Source organism: Miscanthus floridulus, chromosome 3, assembly GCF_019320115.1.
Source record: "Miscanthus floridulus cultivar M001 chromosome 3, ASM1932011v1, whole genome shotgun sequence".
Taxonomy (NCBI): Eukaryota; Viridiplantae; Streptophyta; class Magnoliopsida; order Poales; family Poaceae; genus Miscanthus; species Miscanthus floridulus.
In genome coordinates this window covers 27,179,900-27,203,402 of record NC_089582.1, presented here as the reverse complement: position 1 = coordinate 27,203,402, position 23,503 = coordinate 27,179,900, and the positions used below count along the sequence as shown (strand labels likewise).

Sequence of the window (23,503 nt, the reverse complement as noted above, 5' to 3'; positions counted from 1 at the left end):
CTATATTGGTTTTTGGTATTCTATAATTTGGATCCGTTCATCGGGGCTGGTTCATGAACTCACGACGCTGCCGCCCTGATGATTGGTGCCAACGCCGCTGTTGTGAGGCGTGATGGACGGCGACGCCCTGCAGGTCCTGGTGGCCGGTGCCCTTGGGCCTCTGCCTTGCTGCCTTCCATTCTCCGATCACGCATCTACAATTTGTAGTTTGCACGGCCGCGCAGTCACGGAGGCTCGCCGATTCGCTATTTGTGTTAGGTATATAAAATTTAATCTTTTGCTCTTTGTCTTTTTAGAAAATTATTGTCTAATTTCATAGCCATTTGTTAACATCACAAATAACAAATTGTTTAATATTTATACATTTATAAAGAAAAACTCGGATATTGCATCACTTTTTTCAGAAGCATCAAGCAAAAAAGGCAGCGGCAGCTACTTCTGCTTCTAATCATTCCCCCGATCCGGTTGAACGTGTGGTGGAAGAGCAGACTCATGAGAGAATTGAGGAAATTGCAAATCCTATGCCACCGCCACCGCCACCGCCACAACCGTCTTCACCGCCACTGCTACAACTGAGATATTTTTTAAGTTGATGAAGATGATATAATCAAGATATTTGTGTCGCTTCGAAAGCGTCGAATAAAATAGCCAGAAAAATAGCATTGTAAGTCTCCGGTTCTCTTTTATGCCTATATTTCAATTATCGGTATGACTTTTGAACAATTTATACTATATTTAGTTGATGGTTTGAACTTAATCCATTAATTTAAGCCTTATCGTGTTACTTAGTGCATATATACCGAATTATGTTATCAACTTTACAATTATTACCGAATTGTATATGAATTTTTTTGGGCGGCATACCCTAAGCTAAAATTCTAGATTCGCCACTGGTAGGCGCTCTAGTTTCTCCAAGTTGGTCACAGTTTTTGGTAACCCACCAAGGCTCGTGTGACGTGTATCAAGTATCTGCAAGTGCTCCAGCTTCCCAACTTGAGATGGCACCTTGCTGATACCTGTACCCTTCAAGCTCAAGAACTTGAGAAGGTACATCATGCAGATATATCTCATATGATAATTTGTTAGGCCCTCACAATCTTCTAGGTCAAGTACCCTCAGCAAGGTGAACTTGTCTAGGTGATCTACTAGCTTGTGCCCCACAAGGTGAAACAAGCTCAATGATCGGACATGCTCCACATCCATCCCCTCAATTACATGTCCCACATTCTTCTTCGACTGCTTTGTACTAAGGGCACTCCTATTGTCCCCATGGATGGAGAGGCGACGAATCCTGTCATACGACATCCCTACATACTGCCCTCCTAGCAGGCTAGCAAAGTTACACTCAAGGGACTTGGACACCATGACCTCAAGAAGCATGTCATGCACCCGACACGACTCCACCTTCCCATCAATGCTAAAGCATAGTTCAATCATGTTCCTGCTCGCCAAGTCATCCAAGTAGGATTCTGCAACCTCCATTAGGCTCAAGCCCCGCTTCTCCGGGACCAATCCTTCAGCGATCCATCTTCCTAGGAGCCGGTCCTTGTTGATCTCGTAATCCTCTGGAAAAATGCTAAGGTACATCATGCAACTCTTGAGCTCATAAGGTAGGTGATTGTAGCTAAGGGTGACTATATGCTTCATACCCTCATGGGTAGGGTTGCTCTCCATTTGCGTACCAATTGATCTACAAATTGTTTCCCACTTTTCTTTGTTTTCCGATGATATGTATCCTGCCAACACATTAGCAATGCTAACGATGGCCAGTGGCAGGCCACCACATTTTTTCAAAATATTGCCCATCACATCTTCGAGCTCTTCTGAGTATTTGGCATCCACGGAGCCAAATGCTCTACTGAGGAACAACTTCTTTGAATCCTCCAACTCTAAGGGTTTCATATGATGGATGTAATGTCCCCTAACAATCGCAGGACTGCATGCTTTAGCCACAGTGTCTATTCGAGTGCACTACGTAGAAAACGATTTTTAGCAACGGATCGATTTTTTTGTAGGGGCGGCTGGTTATGGAGCCGCCCCTACAATGGCGTGTTCGGGTGCCCAGACACCAGCCGCCCCTACAAATGGAACAGCAGGGGCGGCTGGTGTTACGAGCCGCCCCTACAAATAGGGTCTGATTTGTAGGGGCGGCTCAATCACCAGCCGCCCCTGGAAATGGTATTTGTAGGGGCGGCTGGTGATTGAGCCGCCCCTAAAAATGGCCCCGTATTTATAGCTCCTATTTGTAGGGGCGGCTCAATCACCAGCCGCCCCTACAAATGGCCCCCATATAAAACTGAGGCAGCACCTTCTTCCTCCTCGGGTCACTCACTCCAACCCGTGAAAGAAAGGTGGGGAGGCCTTGGGCACCTCCCAAAAATTGCTCTACTAAGGGGGAAGGTTTTGGTCTCAAATCCTTTGGTGGAGAGGTTGTAGAAGGTAAGATAATGCTATTACACACTTTTTTTGAAGTTTTAATGGTTGATTAGTGAATAATTAGAGTTTTGTTTTTCTCTCTCTTCTATGGTGCTTGAGCTATTTATGAGCAAATTAGACCCAACTTTTAAATGTACTAGGGTAAATTAGGGAGGGGAACAAGACCATACCCTTATTTGGTCCATATTTCTTGATTTTAGTGAACCATTAGTTAGTTTTATGGATGTTGCATGTGCATGTGATCTAGATCTAGGGTTTGGTTTTTTTATTAATTTCATTTTTGTAAATTTATGTTTGATAAAATTGGACTAGGGTTTGTACGAAAGATATTGGGTAAAGTATAATTATTGCTAATTGTTGTCTTTGAAATTGTTTATTGTAATCAATAAATATGTATTTTAATTATTTATGGATAAATAGGCCATTAATTAATTTTCCTCTACCATGGTGTGTTTGTATGCTTCATGTAATTATATTAGATTTATATTCATATATATCTGAGGTATATACAATTATTCTCAAATAATTATTACTTTGATTAATTTTTATATATATCTGAATAAGTAGTCCTTTAATGTTTGTTTTGTTGTTGTTGTAAAAGATGGAGTATAGGAACTCTTGGATGTATGGTTCGTTAAGGTTCAAGGCAGGTTTCCGTGAAGAGGTGGATAAATTTATTGAAGCCGCAACGAAGCATGCAACGACATTGAAAGAGAATAAGGATACAATTATTTGCCCCTGTAAAGATTGCAAGAACCGTATGGCATGGACAGATGTGACTATCATCAGATCACATTTGATTATACGAGGATTTATTGAGGACTACACAGTGTGGATTCATCATGGTGAAACGGTTATTGTTAACGACGAGGATGAGGAGGAATACGACGATGAAACCATATAATCCCTGTCCCAATATTCAGCCGAGCTTGATGCATAAATGGATTTCGAGTTTGGCAATGAACAAGGTGGTGATGCTGGTGGTTGGGATGGTAACGACAAAGGTGGTGCCAATAATGATGGTGGAACACGTGTCGGAGTTGAAGATGATTTAGATGACATGATTCGAACCCTTGGACCAGAGATTTTACTAAATAGCCTGAAAGGTCTAGAAAATTTAGAAAGAGTGACAAAAGCATCAAAGGAGACTGTGTATGGTGTTGAAAAGGGTTGTCCGACACATTGGACATTGCTACGTTTCATGCTTGAGCTGCTCATCCTGAAGGCTAAGTACGGCTGGTCAGACTGTAGTTTCAATGATCTATTGCATCTCCTGTCATGGGTGCTGCCACAACCAAACTCAGTTCCCGCCAACACATACCAAGCGAAGAAGATCATAAGTCCATTGACAATGGGGGTTGAAAAAATACATGCATGCCCCAACCACTGTATACTTTTTCGTGGTGAAACATTCAAGTCATTGGATAAATGTCCCCGGTGTGGGGCCAGCCGGTACAAGAACAATGACCTTTACGGTGGGGACGAACCATCCACGGGGAAAAAGAGGAATAAGAAGGGTATAAAAAAGGTGGTACAAGAATCTCAACCCCCAGAGGACAATCCATTAGGCAACGATGCAAAGCAGAGAAGAATTCCTGCCCTAGTAATGTGGTACCTGCCAGTCACCGACCGCTTGAGACGTATGTTCCTAAACCCTAAAGAAGCCGCACTCATGACATGGTGGGATGATGAGCGCAAGGTGGATGATGATAAGATTGCACACCCGGCTGATTGTAGTCAGTGGCAAAGGTTTGATGAGAAGCACAAAGAATTCAGCGATGACCCAAGGAATGTACGGTTTGGCCTGAGCACCGATGGAATGAATCCCTTCAATGAGAGGATGAGCAACCATAGCATATGGCCAGTGATCTTGACCATGTACAACATCCCAACATGGTTGTGTCAGAAGAGAAAGTACCTTCTCCTCGCTATTCTTATTTCTGGCCCTAAACAACCAGGCATTGATATAGATGTGTTCCTCGAGCCCTTGATGCAAGAAATGGAGAGACTATGGAGGCATGGGGAGCAGATGTACGATGCGTTCCGAAAGGAGGACTTCATATGTAGAGCAATAATATTTGTTAATACCAATGATTACCCCGCGTTGTTTGCTTTGTCTGGACAGATCAAAGGGAAGACGGGATGCTTGGTTTGCTTGGATGGTACTACATGGGTTTACCTGGATGCATCCAAGAAGATAGTTTACCTAAGGAACCGACGTTTCTTAAAGACAAGTCACAAGTACCGTAGCAAATTGTTCTTTAGATTTTATGACAACGCCCCGAAGATTGAACCCCCTCCAGAGAGACGTCATAACGGAGAACATGTGTACAGAATGGTGAAAAACATACGCATCGTCTATGGAAAGAAGAATCCGGATGGGACGAACAGAGATAGAAGCACACCTCCTATCGAAGGCGTACCTTTCAAGAAACAATCAATCTTCTTTCAGTATCTGCCTTATTGGCCAGACTTAGAGGTCCCCCATGCCATTGATGCTATGCACGTGCAGAAGAATGTCTTTGAGAGTCTCATTGCTACCTTGATGGACACAGGCAAGTCAAAGGATGGTCTAAAAGCACGGAAAGACATGGTGCAGCTAAACATGATGCCACAGCTTCACCCGGTACCTGAGGCTAATGGAAAATACACTCTGTCTGTGGCGTGCTTCAACCTAACACCAGACGAGAAGAGAGCTATATGCACTTTCCTGAGGGGGATCAAAGTCCCGACTGGGTTTTCAGTAAATGTGAAGAAGCTAGTGTCGATGAAGGACTTGTCAATAACACACTGCAAGGCTCACGATTGCCATGTGATGCTGACAGTGTTTCTACCTATTGCAATCAGGGCTATAAAGCCAGAGTTCTTGAAAATGGCCATCACCCGCATGTGCTACTTCTTTTCGAAGATCTCATAGAAGACGATTGGCAAGGAAGAGCTGAGTGACCTACATGAATTTGTGGTGGAGACACAAAACCAACTGGAGATGTGTTTACCTCCTGCTTTTTTTGATATAATGCCACATCTCATGATTCACATGGTTCATCAGATACAGGCGCTTGGCCCTTACTACTTGCATGAAATGTGGTCCTATGAGCGGTTCATGTCGGTTTTAAGTCGATACGTGCATAATCGAGCATACCCAGAGGGCTCCATCATAGAGGGTTACAGTACTAAAGAAGTCGTCGAGTGCTGTCAAGAGTACCTAAAAGTACAGAAAGGGATTGGTAAACCCGATTCTCGTCACAACGGTAGGCTGGCTGGGAAGGGCACCAGTGGTAGAAAAGTGTTCATCGACCATGATTACAAAGAGGTGAGTCGGGCGCATTACAATGTCTTGCAGAGTACACAACTGATGCAACCGTATATTGATGAACACTTGGCTATCATTATGGCGGAGAGAAATGGCCGTTCGGATGATTGGGTCATGAAACAGCACAAGCAACGACTAACTATATGGTTGAAGGACCAAAACATACCGCCTGAAGAAACCATAGACTCTATTACCATCAGTAGGTTGGCGGAGGGGCCATCGAGACAAGTGACATCTTGGAATGCTTATGACATCAATGGGTACATGTACTATACCCACGCAAAGGATAGTAAATATGTGAACCAAAACAGCGGCGTTCGAATAGAGGCTCTCGATGGATTAGGGCGAAAGATCCAATACTTTGGCATCATTGAAGAGATATGGGAACTTGACTATGGAAGGGATATAATGTGGGAGGCTCACCATTTTATTTATAGAAGAGGTCATAAATCATTTCTGCCTCCGAAAAATGTTGAAGGCTATTATATCTAGGATCCACCTCCAAAAATCATTTTTGGAAACCGGCAAAGTAAAACCTCCGCCTGTGTAAATGTAGGCCCAAATAAAACAACCTAATTGGTTGTCGCCTCCCCCCACCACCCTGACACACACATGCGCGTGCTCACACACACAATCTCCTCAAAGGACGTCTCATCAGGCTTCGCCGCCTCGACCTCAAGCCCGGGCTTTTTCAAGAGCACCTTTCTTGCCTGGCGTTCAACTTCGTTGCTATGAACTTGCTCTTAGTAGTTAAACGGGCGTTGCGCTTGGGGACGATATCGTTGATAAGTAGTGCCCAACGAGTGCCGACAGGACGGGACGAGCCTGAGTCCTGGGGCTAGCCGGGCGTGCCTGCGTATCCACGCCGCGCGGTAGAATCTTCCTCCAACCATCAGTGTCGGGGGCTCAGATACGACGCTGCGACTCCCGATATCGGTGTCCCGCGCGCCTTGGCGCTCCGGGTCACGTAGGGGTAGGCCATGGACGAGCAAAGGGTGGCCCCGACGCCTCCTACGGCGGTGCCGACCCTTGCCGCTAGCACCAAATGGGGGCGCCCGGACCTAAGAAGGGGCATATCCCTGCACCACAATGGAGCGCATGCCGGTGGGTGGCGGAGCCGCGACAGAAGAGGCCACTTGCTAGGGGCACCAACGGGATGCATCGAGGTCGGGCAAGGAAGGGCCCGGAGGTGAGCAGTTGAGGTCGGAGTCAGAGGCGAGAGAGATGGAGTCCTCTTCCCAACGACGCAGCTTGGACCTCCCCGCGAAGCTGTGGGCGAGAACGAAGGGGTCCGCGAGGGGAGATAGGGCGCTTGAGGCGTTGGGGACGGCGGGGGCTCGTGCGGTGGCTGCCGGCGGCGGTGCGGCTTCCGGCAGGCTGGAGTAGCTGGGGCTCTCGGCAAGGCTTCTCACGTCCTTTGACCCATCAGCTGGTAGATAGGCATCAGAGATGACGGATCTGGGGTTCAAGCAGCTGATTTGGCTTGCGTTGGAACGGATCTGGGGAATCCATGGGTGGATTAGTGTGCAGCCTCGGATTGAAGTTTCGATGAGCCGTGTAGTGTAGGGCGGATCCAACTCCTGGCTGGATTGTGGACTTGTGGTACGTCTCATGCAGTGTGAACGTAGGTTCGGAAGCACGGATGAGAGAAAAGTAACAAGGGAAGGTCTCGTCACGCCGTGTGTGTAGGCTATTGCCTATCGGACACCTTTTGTGCAGGATCGTATAACAGTACAAGCGGTGACCGGTGAGTGCCGTCCTTCGTAGGATGTCGGGTTGGAGTAGTGGAGAGGAATTGACAAATCTAACGCAATTATAATTACTAGCACTGAGCTAACTGGGATTTGGGTTGATTATATATATGCGATCAAAAGAAACCTTAGCGTACTGTTACATATTTATTTATATGCGGTCTATCGGTCATACCCGGATAATTTGTCCATGGCACACAATGTGCCCCCATCATATATTGATGGGCCGATATACATAATCTCGGTCCGGCCTAGGTTTGGAGGACCAGGATCGGATGCAGTAGTAGCTACTACTGCAACATAAGCAGTAGTAGCATCTCAGCCGTTCAAGGAACCATCAATGGCTAGGATCAGAGCCTCTTTCCCTTCTTTTTTCTCCCCCATTTGCAATCAGTCTCTGTTTGCGCACGGTGATATTTGGCTCTGCTCACGTGTGAGTCACCAACAGTGCCAGACTCAAGTGTGAAAATTACAAAAATATACCATTACGGAGCATATATATTGAAAATTACAAAAATTTACATGTAACCACAATCTCAAAAATCTATACCTAATATTAAAAATATAAAAAAAATCCATTTTTTTGTCTGACCCAACTGTTTGGCCCACTAGCTCGCGTCCATCTCAACTCCCGTCTCTTCACCTCCCGTCGCTCCGATAAAAAAATGTTCGTCTCACCCCACCACATCGGTTCCGTCTCACGTCCACTACTAGAAAAATGATTTTAGAAGATAGGGTCAAATCATTTTCGGAGACGGGCACACCTAGCGTCCGCCTCCGTAAATAATTAGGAGGGCTCTACGAAAATGCCCGCCTCCAAAAATCATTTACGGAAGCGGCCAGGCGGGCGTCCTACTAAGACGACTTCCTTCGAAAATTGATTTACGGATGCGAATGTCTTAAGAGAGTGTGTGGTGTAGTGGTACAGAGGTGCTATCATTGAACGGCAAGTCACCGGTTCGATTGACGGAGGCGGGCGTGTTAAGGCGCCTGTCTTGCATGTAGTGCCGTCGCTGCTCTAGTCCCGTGTGTAGTCTCGGTGCTGAGATGGAGCGGTCTGCGCCGCCTCCTCCTGGGGCCCTCCTACCGCATTCTTCGGAGAAGCTGGCGCCGCCACGTTGGTTGTCGTTCATGGTGCCTCCTGCTTCCTCCTTTAACTTTGCCTAAGTTTCTTTTTTACATGAATTGGATACTTTGTGCAGTGTCTTAAAGTGGAAAAAATTTAAATGTGATTAATTTCATGTCTTTTCCTGTAGCAATTGGCATGACGACGGGAACAAATTGTATGTCCCATCGCAACGCACGTCGTCTACTGGTAGAACGATTTTTCAATAATTGTCCCACCAGAAAATAACTTCAGGTAAAATAAAATGCTGGAAATACGATTTTATATTTACTTAAGCATATATGTTGAGAAATTATTTCATAGAAGAATATTACTTTTTGACCATGAATTTAGATTTTTTTGGATTTTTGAAAAAGATTTTGTTGCTGAACAACTTAACTGAAAAACTGTGTCACTTTCACTCCAAAAAATAGAGACCGATAGCACATGGGGGAGAAAAAAAAAGGAGAGAAAGGGGCTCTGATCCTGGCCATTGATGGTTCGTTGGATGGCTTAGATACTGCTACTGCTTATGTTGCAGTAGTAACTACTACTGCACCCGATCCTGGTCCAGGTTTGGATGCGTAGCGGCCGAACTAGCTTCTGTGACATGTGAGCCCACTCAACTTAGCTGGGCTGGGCAGGAGCCCGTGTCACAGCGACGAAATTAGTAGGTAAAGAAAAAAAAAGTTCAATTTACCTTCCTATCCGATTTTGCTTCCCAAATTACAAAATTATTTTTTAAAAATAAAATCCTCAACCTTTAAACCTATTATTTTCTTTTGCACCACGAGTGGTTTTGATAGTGTGGCGCCATGTTGAAGTGGGCTAAATCGGACTAAATTGAAAGTTCAGAAAGGTAAATCAGACTATAAATATTTTTTAAAAATATATCCTAAATTTCATAAGAATAATTTTCTAAAAATTATCCAAATATTTTTACTTGAAAACAATAATGCAATTAAAAATCCTAAAACCTGGTTTAATCTTAGAAAAGTCATAGAAAATTTGTTTTACCTTGAAAAATTATGAAACTAGTTTCAGTTTTTCCTCTAAAATCAGGTTATATCTTATGGTATCTAGGTTGACTTTCTTTGAATCTTGATGGATTCAGCTTATTTGCTAGTCGATGTTGATCATCCAGGCTACATAGAAACGCCAGTGGAGCGTCTGTCGGGACTGTACTGGACGCTGGTCTCCTATCCTGGATAATTTGTCAATTGAAGTAGTTGTGTTAGCATGCGTGGCTGTATACACCTACATCTTAATACTATTTATCATGAACACAAGTGTGACTCAATTATGTTCGTGTCACTTGATTCCACTAGAATTTTTTCTACCGTGCAACGCTCCATAATTCATTGTATTAGAATTTTATTAAATTTAATAGTTCGCTAGCTTGTGGAGCTGCCCTTGTAGGTTCACTCCCGGCACCATGTGTGAGGGAACTAGACATGAAAACGGACAGAAACGAGCAGGTTTTCTCCCATTTTAGTTTCCATATTTTTGGTGAAAACAGGATTAGGATGAAAAAAGCCGACATCGAAAACAAAATTAGGATATGCGGGTATACGGAAACAAACTGATATGGGAAAAAAATCAATGAAAATAATGGTTGCGAGCCCGAAACTTGAGCCGGAATACCGCACGATTACTCAACACCATCAGGCCAGACTTCACAACACGTTCAAGAAACTATGCCTTTGATTAAATTGAAGCAAAGTGTTCCTTCCAAAAGGCTGAAGCCTATTCGTTTATTTGTCATCAAATAAAAAAAAGACTAACACGTACAACAGTCCAATGAAACTCATAACAACGATTGCTCTTTACAAAACTTGTTGCATCAAGCTATACTATATTTATATGTAAAATCACATATCAAATAACTCTAAAATCACTCGGGGAAAGAATACAGAGAAGCTGTTAGTCTTTTTTCCTGATCGGAATGTTTAATTTAGAGAGCAAACCAACAGGCAAACAACAGCACAGCCGACCAGTGGACGACGAGCGAGCCAGCAAAGACGTAAAGCCGTTGAGACAGCTCCGCCACACTCTGCACAGACTGCTAGGACCAATCGGGCACGGGGCATCGATCTGGACTGCCGACCAGCGGACGATGAGCGAGGCACATCTAGGGTCGGGCGGCGCTACGCAGAGGATAGAGGAGCCGAGGAGGAAAGATTGCAAGAGCTCGTGCGGCCGGCGGTGGCAGGTCGAGGATGTGGAGTCGAGCGACAAAGCTGTGGGGGCTGTGGAGTGTTGGGGGCAAGTTGGGATGTCTTTTGGGCCACGGTGCATTGCTTAATTGTTGAACTATTCCGGAGGGAAGACAAATACGGGACATTTTCACATAAATACAAGATCCCGTAAATAATTTAATATATACTGATGGGATGGAGCCTCTTCTGTTTTCGTCCCGGTCTGACCATCTTCGCCCTGTAACCCGTCCTGTTTCTTGATTTTTAGAAGAATACAAAAAATGGATGGATGAAATGAAGAAAATGTGATGGGTTAGGACGAGATTTTACCCATCCGTTTTCAACCCTAGAAGGAACGCTTCGGCGCCACCATCCTCGCAATGCGAGGCTTCCGGTAGCTGGCTCAAGCTTATGGCCAAACGGGAGGTGCCATGAGAGATTAGGAGGGGCGGCAGTGCTAGCTAGGGCAGCGAACGAAGTTGCCCGAGCTGCCCTGAGAGTAACATGATATGTATGCCTGTGTCAACTTTGTAGTAATAATAATAAAAAAGTACCAGAGACGTGGTAGATAAACATAAATGAAATTGGTACACTGACAGGAAATCCAAATTGACACTCTTGGAATATGCACTAGGAAATGAAGTTTCAGAAATACAGAATAATGAAGCGACAATCACTCATATCTAAATGAGACTTGGAACCTGCTAGACTCTGGGCGTCTCCCACGCTCGGCCTTCAGCTGCTCTAGAGCTTGCTTTACTGCAGGATTGTTATTCGTACCAGCAATTATTACTTCCCTGAGGTTCGTCAAATGTTCGATGCCCTTGATGCTCTTCTCATATTTGTGGAATTTAAGATTAAGCCTTTCGAGCTTTGACATGGCTTTTTCCTCAAACTCGAAAACTTTGGGCGTTGGATTATGAGATGGTGTATCACAAGTCATTGTCAAGTTGACGAGTGCAGGAAAATTGTGGCTAGTGCGTGCAACCAGTGTGTCGCCAGTGTAGTACCTCCTCTCCATCACGATACTCTTCAGGTTTGGTAACTTGCATAGTACACCGAATGGCTCGTCGTCAGATAGGTCTACCCAAGAAATCACAGCCTCAACAAGGTATGTAAGTGAACCAATCCATTTGGGCAAATGTCCACCCATGTCACCAGTTATTCGAAGGTATCGAAGAAGTCGCGGCGGCATAGGGAGGCTATGAAGAAACTTAATTTAGTATCTTCGTCCAACCCAAGTCTCCTATATTCAGAGACCGGAGGGAGTATGTCTTGCTCAGGGAGGCCGCGAGCTCTTCAAGGACCTGCGTGTTATCACCAATGCTTCCAGAGTCAATATAGAGGGTCAGTTCTTGAAGTTCTTCTAGCTCACCAATCTCTTGGGCGACCTCGATGTTATTTTCGAGGACTGCATTGTTCACCACACGTAGAGCCTTCATCCTTTTGAGCCCCCGAGGAAGCCTCCACATACACTACTGGAAAACTATACTTTGCCGAGTGCCTGAGACTTTGCCGAGTGCTTTTTATCGGGACACTCGGCAAAAAAAATTTTTGCCGAGTGCCGCACTCGGCAAAATAAAGCACTCGGCAAAGGTGGCTTTGCCGAGCGCCATGCACTCGGCAAAGCCTGGCTCTCGGCAAATCTAGGCTTTGCCGAGTGCCGCGGCACTCGGCAAAAGTCCCACTCGGCAAAAGGTGGCCGGCCCGTGACGGCGGGCATCTGCCGTCAGACTTTGCCGAGTGCCTAACGGATGGCACTCGGCAAATTTTTTTTTTATTATTTTTAAAAACTTATTTTGCCGAGTGTAAACGTTGGGCACTCGGCAAAAATTTTTTTTTAATTTTTTAAAACTTATTTTGCCGAGTGCCAGCGTCAGGCACTCGGCAAAAAAAAAATTATTTTTGAAAATCAGCTTTGCCGAGTGCCTTCTGGGCCGGCACTGTCTGGGTTTTTGGCATCCGACGTCACAATTTGCTCGAAACCTTTAAAATTTTTTACCACAGCCTCCACATGTGATAACACGACGCCTCGACAAGTTTCATGATTTTCGGACTTCGTTTGCATTTTATATAATTTAAAATCACATTTCCGGCAAGTACCTCGACATGTTACGTCAACGAGATACTCGAGATTTCATGTGACTTTCTGGATACGGCCTAAACATACCCTAAATATCATGAGTATCAATTTTTGGATGACCAAAGTCCATTATTCCATGTACCTGCAGTTTAAATTTGAAATATCCCAAACAATTAGACGAAACGAAATAAACTAATGAAATATATCAAAAAAAGTCAAAATTGACCCAAATTTTAAAATAGAGTTTTAAATACTGTCACAAGGCCACAGAAAAAAATTTGGGCCCAAAATCAAAAAAAAAAAAATTTGCCGAGTGCCATGGGGGGCACTCGGCAAAGTGGGCTTTGCCGAGTGCCGGCCCAGAAGGCACTCGGCAAAGCTGATTTTCAAAAATAAATTTTTTTTTTGCCGAGTGCCTGACGCTGGCACTCGGCAAAATAAGTTTTAAAAAATTAAAAAAAAATTTTGCCGAGTGCTCAAGGGGCTTACACTCAGCAAATTTTTTTTTTAAATAAAACCGCCGGCCCAAAATCCCCCCCCCACCCCCAGTACCCTAGCCGCCTGCTCTGTCCCGACGCCCGCCGCGCCTCCACCTGCGGCCAGCGCCGCCCGCGCCGCGCCGGTGCGCCCACGCCGGCGAGCCCCCGCCCCACGCGCGCCCCCGCCCCCGCCCACGAGAAGCCCCCGGCCCGGCCGCGCGGCTCCCCAACGCGCCCACGCGGCGAGACCGCGCCCCCGAGCACCCCGACGCCGCCGCGCCTCCCCTACCGGCCAGCGCCGCCAGCGCCGGCTCCGCCGCGCCACCGGCGAGCCCCCGCCACCGCGTGCCCCCTCCCCCGAGCACCCCCAACCCGGCCGCGCGGCTCCCCGGCGCGCCCACACCGGCGCGACCCCGCCCCCGAGCACCCCCAGCCCCGCCCGCGCGGCTCCCCGGCGTGCCCACGCCGGCGAGACCCCGCCACCGCGCGCCCCCGCCCCCGAGGACCCCCCAGCCCCGCCGCGCCGCCCGGCGGCGCGGCTCCCCGGCGCGCCCACGCCGGCGAGCCCCCGCCAGAGCGCGCCCCCGCCCCCGAGCACCCCCAGCCCAGCCGCGCGGCTCCCCGGCGCGCCCACGCCGGCGAGCCCCCGCCACCGCGCACCGCCACCCCCGAGTACCCCCCAGCCCGGCCGCGCCGCCGCCGTCAGCGCTGCCTGCCGCCGCCGTCCGCGCGTGCTGCCACCGCCGGCGCGCGCGGCTGTCCTCCCCTGCACGCGCCGGCCCCGTGCGCCCCTACTCTTGCCGCCGGCTTGGAAGAAGGAGGAGGAAGCAGCAGTAAGGAGAAGAAGGAAGAAGAAGGAAGAAAAAAGAAGAGAAAGAAAGAAAAGGAAAAGGAAGAAAAGGAGAAGGAAAAAAGAGAAGAAAAAGGAAGAAGGAGGAGGAGAGGAAGGAGGTGGAGAAGGGGAGAGGGGGAGGAAGCCGAGGTAGAGGGGAGGAGGAGGTGCCTCGGCCGTCTTCTCTGTGTGCCCGTCCCGCCGACGCCCCTACCGTCACCGAACCGCCTACGAGCGTGGGCAAGGTATATCCACCCTTTCTCCGTTTGTCGGCCTTCGTGCCGTTGTGATGTTAGCCTTCGTGCCGCTGTTCTTATCGGCCTTCGTGCCGTTTGTGATTGTCGGCCTTCGTGCCATTGTTTTTTGCAGGTTTTGGAAACCTCCCCGTGCAAGGGAGGTGCTGCCGAAATTTTGAACTTATAGTGTCGTGTTTCTTCTTTTGCAGAGCAGGACCTGTCGGAGGTGACCCAGAGGTCCCCGATCGTTTTTGTCGGCGTCGCGGGTCTGCCTGCACTGCGTCGCCTCGCCACTGCGTCGACTCGCCACTGCCTCGCTAGCCTGACTTCACCGACACCCTAGGTATAAATCATCTCTTTTTCCGCTTGTCTGTCGTCGTAGATCGGTGTAGCCTAGTTAGGCGTCTCCCGTCCGAAAGAGATATCTTTGGAGGTATGCAGATCTTTGCATATCTGCGAGCATTTCTGTTTCGGATTATCCACGTTTTTTGGACAGCCCGCGGATGCGTAGATGGGTTAGTTTCCATGGTCCGCTCCGGTCCGAGACGGTGTTTCGGCATCACCCCCTGTTGTTCTCCGGATACACACTCTCCCTTGCAGGACGTGTATCGGGAGAACAGCAGGGAGGTGCTGCCGAAATTCCGTCTCGGATAGGAGCGGAGCATGGAAACTAACCTCATCTACAGATCCACGGGTGGGATTAGGACCTATCCTCACCTATTAGAGAGTAGGGACACCGCGTAGATGCAATTGATGGTGACTCATATGTGCTGATACGTCTGTTAAAGGATGGAGGACCGTGAGTGGATGTACACGCTCCGGAGAGACGAGCACGATTACGACTTGCTGTTTATAGTCAAGGTCGAAGAATTCTTACAGCATGCATTTGGTGAGAGTGCCGAAGGCCATTCTCTAGTGGTTTGTCCGTGCAGCGGTTGTGACAACAGAAGAAGGAAAGATAGGTTAACCATGGGTAAACATATTGTGAAGTTTGGATTTACTCCGGGCTACCACCGGTGGATCCACCATGGTGAAGCCGATCGTATCAGGGAGGAGGTGGTGAGACCATGGCTCGAGGCTTTCGATGATGATGCCGGGGTAGCAGACATGCTGGATGACACGCACCAAGCTCAGTTCGCTGAAGGACGTGACAAGGAGGAGATGGAGGCTGCCGCAGATGCCTTCTACCTGATGTTGGACTCGGCACAGAGACCCCTTCATGATCATACTAATGTTTCTCAGCTGGACGCCATTGGTCGCGTAATGGGGTTGAAGGCCGAGTTAAACCTAAGTCGAGAAGGCTTCGACAAGATGGTGGCCGTGTGGAGCGATATGCTACCGAAGACACACATTATGCCGAAGAACTTGTACGAGTCAGAGAAGCTTCTTCTTGCACTTAAGATGCCGTATGACAAGATACATGTGTGTCTGAAGGGGTGCGTCCTATTTAGGAAAGAACACGCGGATGCAAAGTACTGCCCGAAGTGTAAATCCTCCAGGTACGTGGAGGTAGACTCAGGCGATGGCCAGAAGAGGCAGCTTAAGATCCCCATGAGAGTCCTACGACACCTTCCGTTCCTGCCGAGGCTCCAATGGCTATTCATGACCGAGGAATCCACAAAACAGATGACATGGCACAAAAACGGCACACGATACAATCCTGAGAAGATGGTACATCCATCCGATGCTGATGCATGGAAGTACTTCAATTTGCGGCATCCTCTCAAAGCAGAGGAGGCTCGTAATGTACGTGTCGTGCTGGCAACAGATGGGTTCAATCCATATGGCATGATGGCTGCACCATACACATGTTGGCCCATGTTCGTCATCCCCCTGAATCTCCCCCCCGGTGTCTCCTTTCAACGACATATCGTGTTCCTGTCATTGATAATCCCTGGACACCCAGGGAGTAATATGGGTGTCTTCATGGAGCCTGTGATAGATGAGTTGATCGATGCTTGGGTCAAAGGGGTCTGGACATACGACCGAGCTACGAAGACTAGCTTCAAAATGCACGTCTGGTACCACTACTCCCTGCACGACTTCCTGGCGTACGGGTTAATGTGCGCCTGGTGTGTTTAGGGGAAGTTCCCATGCCTAATATGCAAGGAAGCTGTGAGGTTCATATGGTTGAAGAAGGGTGGCAAGTATTCGTCGTTCGACAAACATCGTCAATTCCTCCCTCTTGACCATCCATTCAGAGAAGACGTCAAGAACTTTACGAAAGGTGTCAAAGCGATGGACCCTAGACCGCACTTGAGGACTGGGGCGGAGGTTCGTGCTCAGATAGATGCTCTCATGCCCAACGAAGATGGTGGTTTCATGGGATATGGTGAGCAACATATGTGGACTCATAAGTCCGGCTTGACGAGGCTCCCCTATTTCGATGACCTCCTACTGCCCCATAACATTGATGTCATGCACACTGAAAAGAATATCGCCGAGGCACTTTGGGCAACGCTCATGGACACTGACAAGTCTAAGGACAACCCTAAGGCTAGAGTGGACCTGGCGACGTTGTGCGATAGGCCAAACCTAGAGATGCGGCCTCCTGCAATAGGAAAGCAGTGGAGAAGGCCTAGGGCCCCCTATGTCTTGAAAATCGATCAAAGGAGGGAAGTACTTCGATGGATCAAGAATTTAATGTACCCTGATGGGTATGCAGCGAATCTGAGCAGGGGAGTGAACTTAGAGACTCTGCGAGTCCACGGGATGAAGAGTCATGACTACCACATATGGATTGAGCGCATACTTCCGTCGATGGTTCGAGGCTATGTCCCTGAGCATGTCTGGCTAGTGCTGGCAAAGTTGAGCTACTTCTTTCACCAGCTTTGTGCCAAGGAGCTATCTTCGACCATCATTACAGAATTGGAAACTATGGCACCTGAGTTGGTCTGTGAGCTTGAGAAGATCTTTCCACCCAGCTTCTTCTTGCCGATGCAGCATCTAATTGTGCACCTCCCGATCGAGGCACGGTTGGGGGGGCCCGTGCAGGCCCATTGGTGCTATCCAATCGAGCGATGTCTAAAGACTCTTCGCAAGAAATGTACAAATAAAGCCAGAATTTAGGCTTCCATTGCAGAGGCAAGCATTCGGGAGGAGGTTGCAAACTTCATGACATCCTACTACAAGCCGAACCATCCTAGCAAGCATAATCCACCCCCTCGTTACAATGCTGGCGAAGTTGAATCGACCCTCAGCCTTTTCAAATGCCAACTAGGCAGCGCAAGTGGATCGACCCCCAAGAGATTGGATCCAAAAGAGTGGCGCAGAATCACGCTATATGTGTTCACCAACCTTGTCGAGGTTGCGCCATTCATTAAGTAAGTTCTCAACGAACTTGTTTCAATACGACGTCACTGTTCTGTATCGAACCCCATTGATTCTCTTTGGTACAGGGAATTTGTTCGTCAAGAGTGGCATCAATCAAGGGATCGTACCTCGCACGAACATGATACCCTTCTTTCAGAGGGTGCGGGAGCTGGGAGGCCTGATTTTATTTCTTGGTTCAAACAAAAGGTCGTACGTTCGTCGATATTCCTTACTAGCTTGTACGTTCCAATAGTATAACGATGTATCATGCTTGAGCTTGCAGGCGCAAACCAATGCGTCCATGAGTGACGAGTTGAGACAGGTTGCAAACGGCTTCAAGTTAAGGGTGAAGTCATATACCGGTTATGATGTGAACGGATATCGCTTCCACACGTCAAGACACGAGCAGACTCGGCCCGGTCGGAAAACCACCAACAACCAAGTTTTTACGCCGGGCACTAATGACGTCGAATACTACGGAATAATTGAGGAGATCTATGAACTTGAATATGAGGGTCGGGTACCTCTTACTCCTGTCATATTCAAGTGCCACTGGTTTGAACCTGCACGAATGAGATGGACCCCTCATCTTGGGCTAGTCGAGATTAGGCATGATTCCATCTATAAAGGAAAAGATGTCTATATTGTGGCTCAACAGGTCGTGCAGGTGTATCATACGCCATACGCGTGCCAAGACAAAGACCATCTTAAGGGTTGGTCTATTGTGCACCAGGTATCTTCGCACGGTAAACTACCTGTTCCAAACGATGAAGATTACACCTTCGACACAAACACATATGATGGAGAGTTCTATCAAGTAGATGAGCTACAAGGGAGCTTTGAGATAGTCTTACCCGGTGTGACGACCGCCATGGAAGTAGACAATGAAACGGTTGATGACGAGGACCCTGGAGATGTAGTGCTAAATCCGAAGGACATTCAAATGCTTGAGCGATTCCATTTAGGCAAAGACAATGAAGAAGACACAGAACCTTTGAATAGTTTTGCCCATTTGGACAATTTTGACAGTGATGATGAGACCTATGACCCCAATCATGAAGATTATTCCTAAACCATGTAATACTATGTTTTTTATTAAATTTTGTTATGTTTATTCATTTTGAACTATTTGACATGTATGTACTAACGCTTGTTGTTCATTCTTTGTACATTGCAGGTGACAGAACAAAGATGGTGGGCAACCGTTCACCGAGGCAGGTGCTCTCGGTGTACCAGAGGCTACGCCCTCCTGATGGAGGCGAGGGGACGTCTTCGCCCCCAGCGGCGAGAGTAGGCCCGGGTCGCCCCAGCATGGGGAGGGGGAGGGGGAGGGGTAGGGGTCAGGGTCGCCCTAGGAGGGACCCGCCTCCTCCCCCGGCTCTTGACCAGCCGGAGGACCCGTCTCCTACCCCGGAGGAGCACGTGGCGGCCACGGGCACGACCACCGACACTCCGTCGGGGGACGAGGGGACTCAGCAGACGGAGGACAGTTCTGCTTTCTCGGCTCCCTACCTACGAGGTCCCACAAGCCTTCCTCCGATTCCGCTTCCTGACCGACGCCCTCTGGTTCGTCCTGTGGGAAGAAGGTAAGTAACTATAGATGTTATCACTAGTACTTCATATGATACATTGAAAATCAAAAGAGAAACTGATAATTTTTCGTAATCACTTGTGCAGGGGCTGGCTAGTTCTGTCGGGTGCTCTTGACCCCCCACGCACCCCCGCTACCATCATGGGATGTCTATGCAGGAAACACTTCCCCGGCCTTGTGGACTTGAAAGAGGGGAGGTGGGAGCCGGCCTGGTCGTGGGACAGGTACAAGCTTGGCTCGGATGACGAGCAGGACAACAAGCAGGAGCGGGTTTTGGCGGACTTTTGGGTAAGTGTCTCACAACATAGCTCAATACATCTCCTCTATTGCTTAAGTCTTTTATTGAAATAATGAACGGATACATCGTGTTTGTATGCAGAGGTACTTCAAGGCCGAAGAAGGTAGAGAGACCCTGGCGGATCAGACGGCACACAGAGCCTGTAAGAAGTACGTCGGCGACATGATTCACGAGGCGCGACTCCAGGCCCACGTCGACTACTACAGGTCCATCAAGAAAGAGCCCCTCAACAAAACCGGCGCAAGAAATGTGGCGCTGACCAAGGAGCAGTACCTTCAGGTAGGTGAATAATATTAATTCATTTTGAGATTTAGTAGGTCTAGAATTGATCTTCTTATATGTCAAACACTTGATGATGTGTAGGTGCCGGCCTCGTGGTGCATGTCGCATAGATCGGCATGGTCGAGGATTGTGGACAGGTACCTTGACCCAGCGTACATCGCAAAGCACGAGCAAGGCAAGCGGAAGCGGGCACTGAGGACCGCTCCAACTCACCACCAAGGCAGCCGCAACCTCCCCGCATTCAAGCGGGCACTTGTACGAGATGTCATTTATCTATTCTAACGCTCAATTTTGCCTGATTTCTAATCATCTTGCCGTCTTTCTCGCAGGAGGTGGCACACCCGGACATGCCGGTGTCGGAGTTTGGGGCATGGGCTGTGTCCCACATGGGCCCGATGAAATCCGGTGTCGTCTTCAACCCAGATGCCCCTGCCCAAGCTTACTCTGACCCGAGCGTCCACACTAAGGTCAGAGACTACACGGAGGCGGTTAGGGCGCTCCATGGCTCAGATCACAATCTGAGCACTGAGCCCCTTGAGACAGAGGTGATCATGAGGCTGGGGCAAGGCAGGAAGCACGGGCGGTTGTGGATTGCAGACGACGCCGACTCCTCGAGCTCTGCACCCTCTCTCTCCGACGTGAGGGCACGGAGCACGGCCAGAAGCCTTCCCATACGTGCACGGCCTACTCCAACACTGTCGCGGGTCGACGAACTTCAGGTAATTCTGGTTTCACTCGTCGTACATTGAACGTTACACACATTGATCAGATTTGCAATACTGAAACATGTGATTGAAACACTGCAGGCCGAGCTAGCAGAGACAAGGGAGACGCAAGCGCACCTGACCGCAGAGCTGGAGGCCACGAAGAAGCAGATGGCGGACATGTATCAGATCATGCAAACCATCGGGCAAGCATCGGGTGTCCAAGTGCAGTTGCCAGCTCCAGCTCCGGTTCGACACTTCACTCCTGTGAGTATGGAAGTTTAATGCGTTCGTGCTGTTGGGATTGTCGGCCTTCGTGCCATTGTGATTTTCGGCCTTCGTGCCGTTGGGATTGTCGGCCTTCGTGCCGTTGTGATTGTTGGCCTTCGTGCCGTTGTTTCTTGCAGGTTGGAAACCTCCCCGTGCAGGGGAGGTGCTGCCGAAATTTTCAATTTTTAGTCTAACACATGCAATCTCTTCTCTTTTGTGCAGCCTCCGTCGACGGGTTCAAACAATCCCGCTAGCGTGTCACCGGCGGCTGATCACGTCAACCCTTGGCCGCAGTCCGGTCCTTCACCACTGTCCAGGGGGCCACACCTGCAGTTTCCGTCGCCGCAGTAGAGATGTTGAACTTTGTGATGTCGAACTTGTAATAATAAACTTGTGATGTTGAACTTTGGTGAATTTGTGATGGATTTATTAAATATGCGTGTGCTTGTGATATATAATGCATGTTGGTGATATAGATGTGATGATTGATGTATATATATATTGTCTGTTACAATGGAATGTAAAAAAAATTACAATTCTCGGGGTCTTTGCCGAGTGCCATGGACAAGGCACTCGGCAAAGTTTTTTCCAAAAAAATTCCAGAAATTCTTTGCCAAGTGCCCGGGCAGGGGCACTCGGCAAAGTATTTTTTTTAAAAAATCCAGAAATTCTTTGCCGAGTGCCTGGGCTGGGGCACTCGGCAAAGTAATTTTTTAAAAAAATAAAAAAAAAACTTTGCCGAGTGCCCGGGCAGGGGCACTCGGCAAAGTATTTTTTTAAAAAAATCTAGAAATTCTTTGCCGAGTGCCTGGGCTGGGGCACTCGGCAAAGTATTTTTTTAAAAAAAATAAAAAAAATTTGCCGAGTGCTTGGACAGGGGCACTCGGCAAAGTAATTTTTTTAAAAAAATAATTAAAAAACTTTGCCGAGTGCCTAGACTTGGGCACTCGGCAAAGTAATTTTTAAAAAAAATAAATTTTTTTTTTGCCGAGTGCTGGGTCAGCCCCTCGGCAAAATAACCGTTAACGGCCGATGTGGAACGGCCGAAAATATTTTGCCGAGTGCCGCCCCAAGCACTCGGCAAAATTGTTTTTTATTTTGCCGAGTGCCCCGATAAAAAGCACTCGGCAAAGACCCTTTGCCGAGAAAAATTTTGCCGAGCGGACTTTGCCGAGTGCTACACTCGGCAAAGCCTTTGCCGAGTGCAAAGGGCTCTTTGCCGAGTGTAAAAACACTCGGCAAAGCCGCGGCCTCCAGTAGTGATAACATACCACCCAAGTTTGCTGTAGAACTGTAGGCGCCAGTGGCGGAGCCACAGGGTATGCCGGGTATGCCCCGGCATACCCTGTTTGACCGGCAAGTGTACAATATAATATAAGTATTATACATATGTATTTATAAAAAAAGAAAAAAAATACTCATCTGATCACGCCATCATGAAAGCAGCAAGTTAGAAGGCCCAGGAAGCGGCCCACGCAGCAAGTACGTACACGCCTACACGATGGTTCTATATTGGTTTTTGGTATTCTATAATTTGGATCCGTTCATCGGGGCTGGTTCATGAACTCACGACGCTGCCGCCCTGATGATTGGTGCCAACGCCGCTGTTGTGAGGCGTGATGGACGGCGACGCCCTGCAGGTCCTGGTGGCCGGTGCCCTTGGGCCTCTGCCTTGCTGCCTTCCATTCTCCGATCACGCATCTACAATTTGTAGTTTGCACGGCCGCGCAGTCACGGAGGCTCGCCGATTCGCTATTTGTGTTAGGTATATAAAATTTAATCTTTTGCTCTTTGTCTTTTTAGAAAATTATTGTCTAATTTCATAGCCATTTGTTAACATCACAAATAACAAATTGTTTAATATTTATACATTTATAAAGAAAAACTCGGATATTGCATCACTTTTTTCAGAAGCATCAAGCAAAAAAGGCAGCGGCAGCTACTTCTGCTTCTAATCATTCCCCCGATCCGGTTGAACGTGTGGTGGAAGAGCAGACTCATGAGAGAATTGAGGAAATTGCAAATCCTATGCCACCGCCACCGCCACCGCCACAACCGTCTTCACCGCCACTGCTACAACTGAGATATTTTTTAAGTTGATGAAGATGATATAATCAAGATATTTGTGTCGCTTCGAAAGCGTCGAATAAAATAGCCAGAAAAATAGCATTGTAAGTCTCCGGTTCTCTTTTATGCCTATATTTCAATTATCGGTATGACTTTTGAACAATTTATACTATATTTAGTTGATGGTTTGAACTTAATCCATTAATTTAAGCCTTATCGTGTTACTTAGTGCATATATACCGAATTATGTTATCAACTTTACAATTATTACCGAATTGTATATGAATTTTTTTGGGCGGCATACCCTAAGCTAAAATTCTAGATTCGCCACTGGTAGGCGCTCTAGTTTCTCCAAGTTGGTCACAGTTTTTGGTAACCCACCAAGGCTCGTGTGACGTGTATCAAGTATCTGCAAGTGCTCCAGCTTCCCAACTTGAGATGGCACCTTGCTGATACCTGTACCCTTCAAGCTCAAGAACTTGAGAAGGTACATCATGCAGATATATCTCATATGATAATTTGTTAGGCCCTCACAATCTTCTAGGT

At 47.8% G+C, this 23,503-nt stretch overlaps 3 protein-coding genes and 1 long non-coding RNA gene across 4 annotated transcripts; 3 read left to right on the top strand and 1 right to left on the bottom strand.

Moving 5' to 3' along the window:
* Window positions 1-870: 870 nt before the first annotated feature.
* Window positions 871-1,674, bottom strand: LOC136543376 (disease resistance protein Pik-2-like). The gene has a single exon (XM_066535843.1). The coding sequence runs from the start codon at window positions 1,672-1,674 to the stop codon at window positions 871-873; it is 804 nt and encodes a 267-aa protein (XP_066391940.1).
* A 10,191-nt stretch (window positions 1,675-11,865) lies between these two features.
* LOC136543375 (vegetative cell wall protein gp1-like) lies at window positions 11,866-14,202 on the top strand. The gene is made up of 2 exons (XM_066535842.1): window positions 11,866-11,914; window positions 13,490-14,202. Exons 1-2 carry the CDS (start codon window positions 11,866-11,868, stop codon window positions 14,200-14,202), a joined length of 762 nt encoding a protein of 253 aa, XP_066391939.1.
* Window positions 14,203-14,325: 123 nt separating this feature from the next.
* On the top strand, window positions 14,326-19,063 carry LOC136545298 (uncharacterized). Its single transcript, XR_010780983.1, has 3 exons — window positions 14,326-14,442; window positions 14,643-14,776; window positions 18,930-19,063. It is a non-coding gene; the product is annotated as an uncharacterized lncRNA (long non-coding RNA).
* Window positions 19,064-19,214: 151 nt separating this feature from the next.
* On the top strand, window positions 19,215-20,409 carry LOC136543374 (uncharacterized). The gene is made up of 6 exons (XM_066535840.1): window positions 19,215-19,331; window positions 19,423-19,624; window positions 19,716-19,913; window positions 19,998-20,171; window positions 20,246-20,321; window positions 20,384-20,409. The coding sequence occupies exons 2-6, from the start codon at window positions 19,478-19,480 to the stop codon at window positions 20,407-20,409; spliced, it is 621 nt and encodes a 206-aa protein (XP_066391937.1). The 5' UTR covers window positions 19,215-19,331; window positions 19,423-19,477.
* Window positions 20,410-23,503: the final 3,094 nt, after the last annotated feature.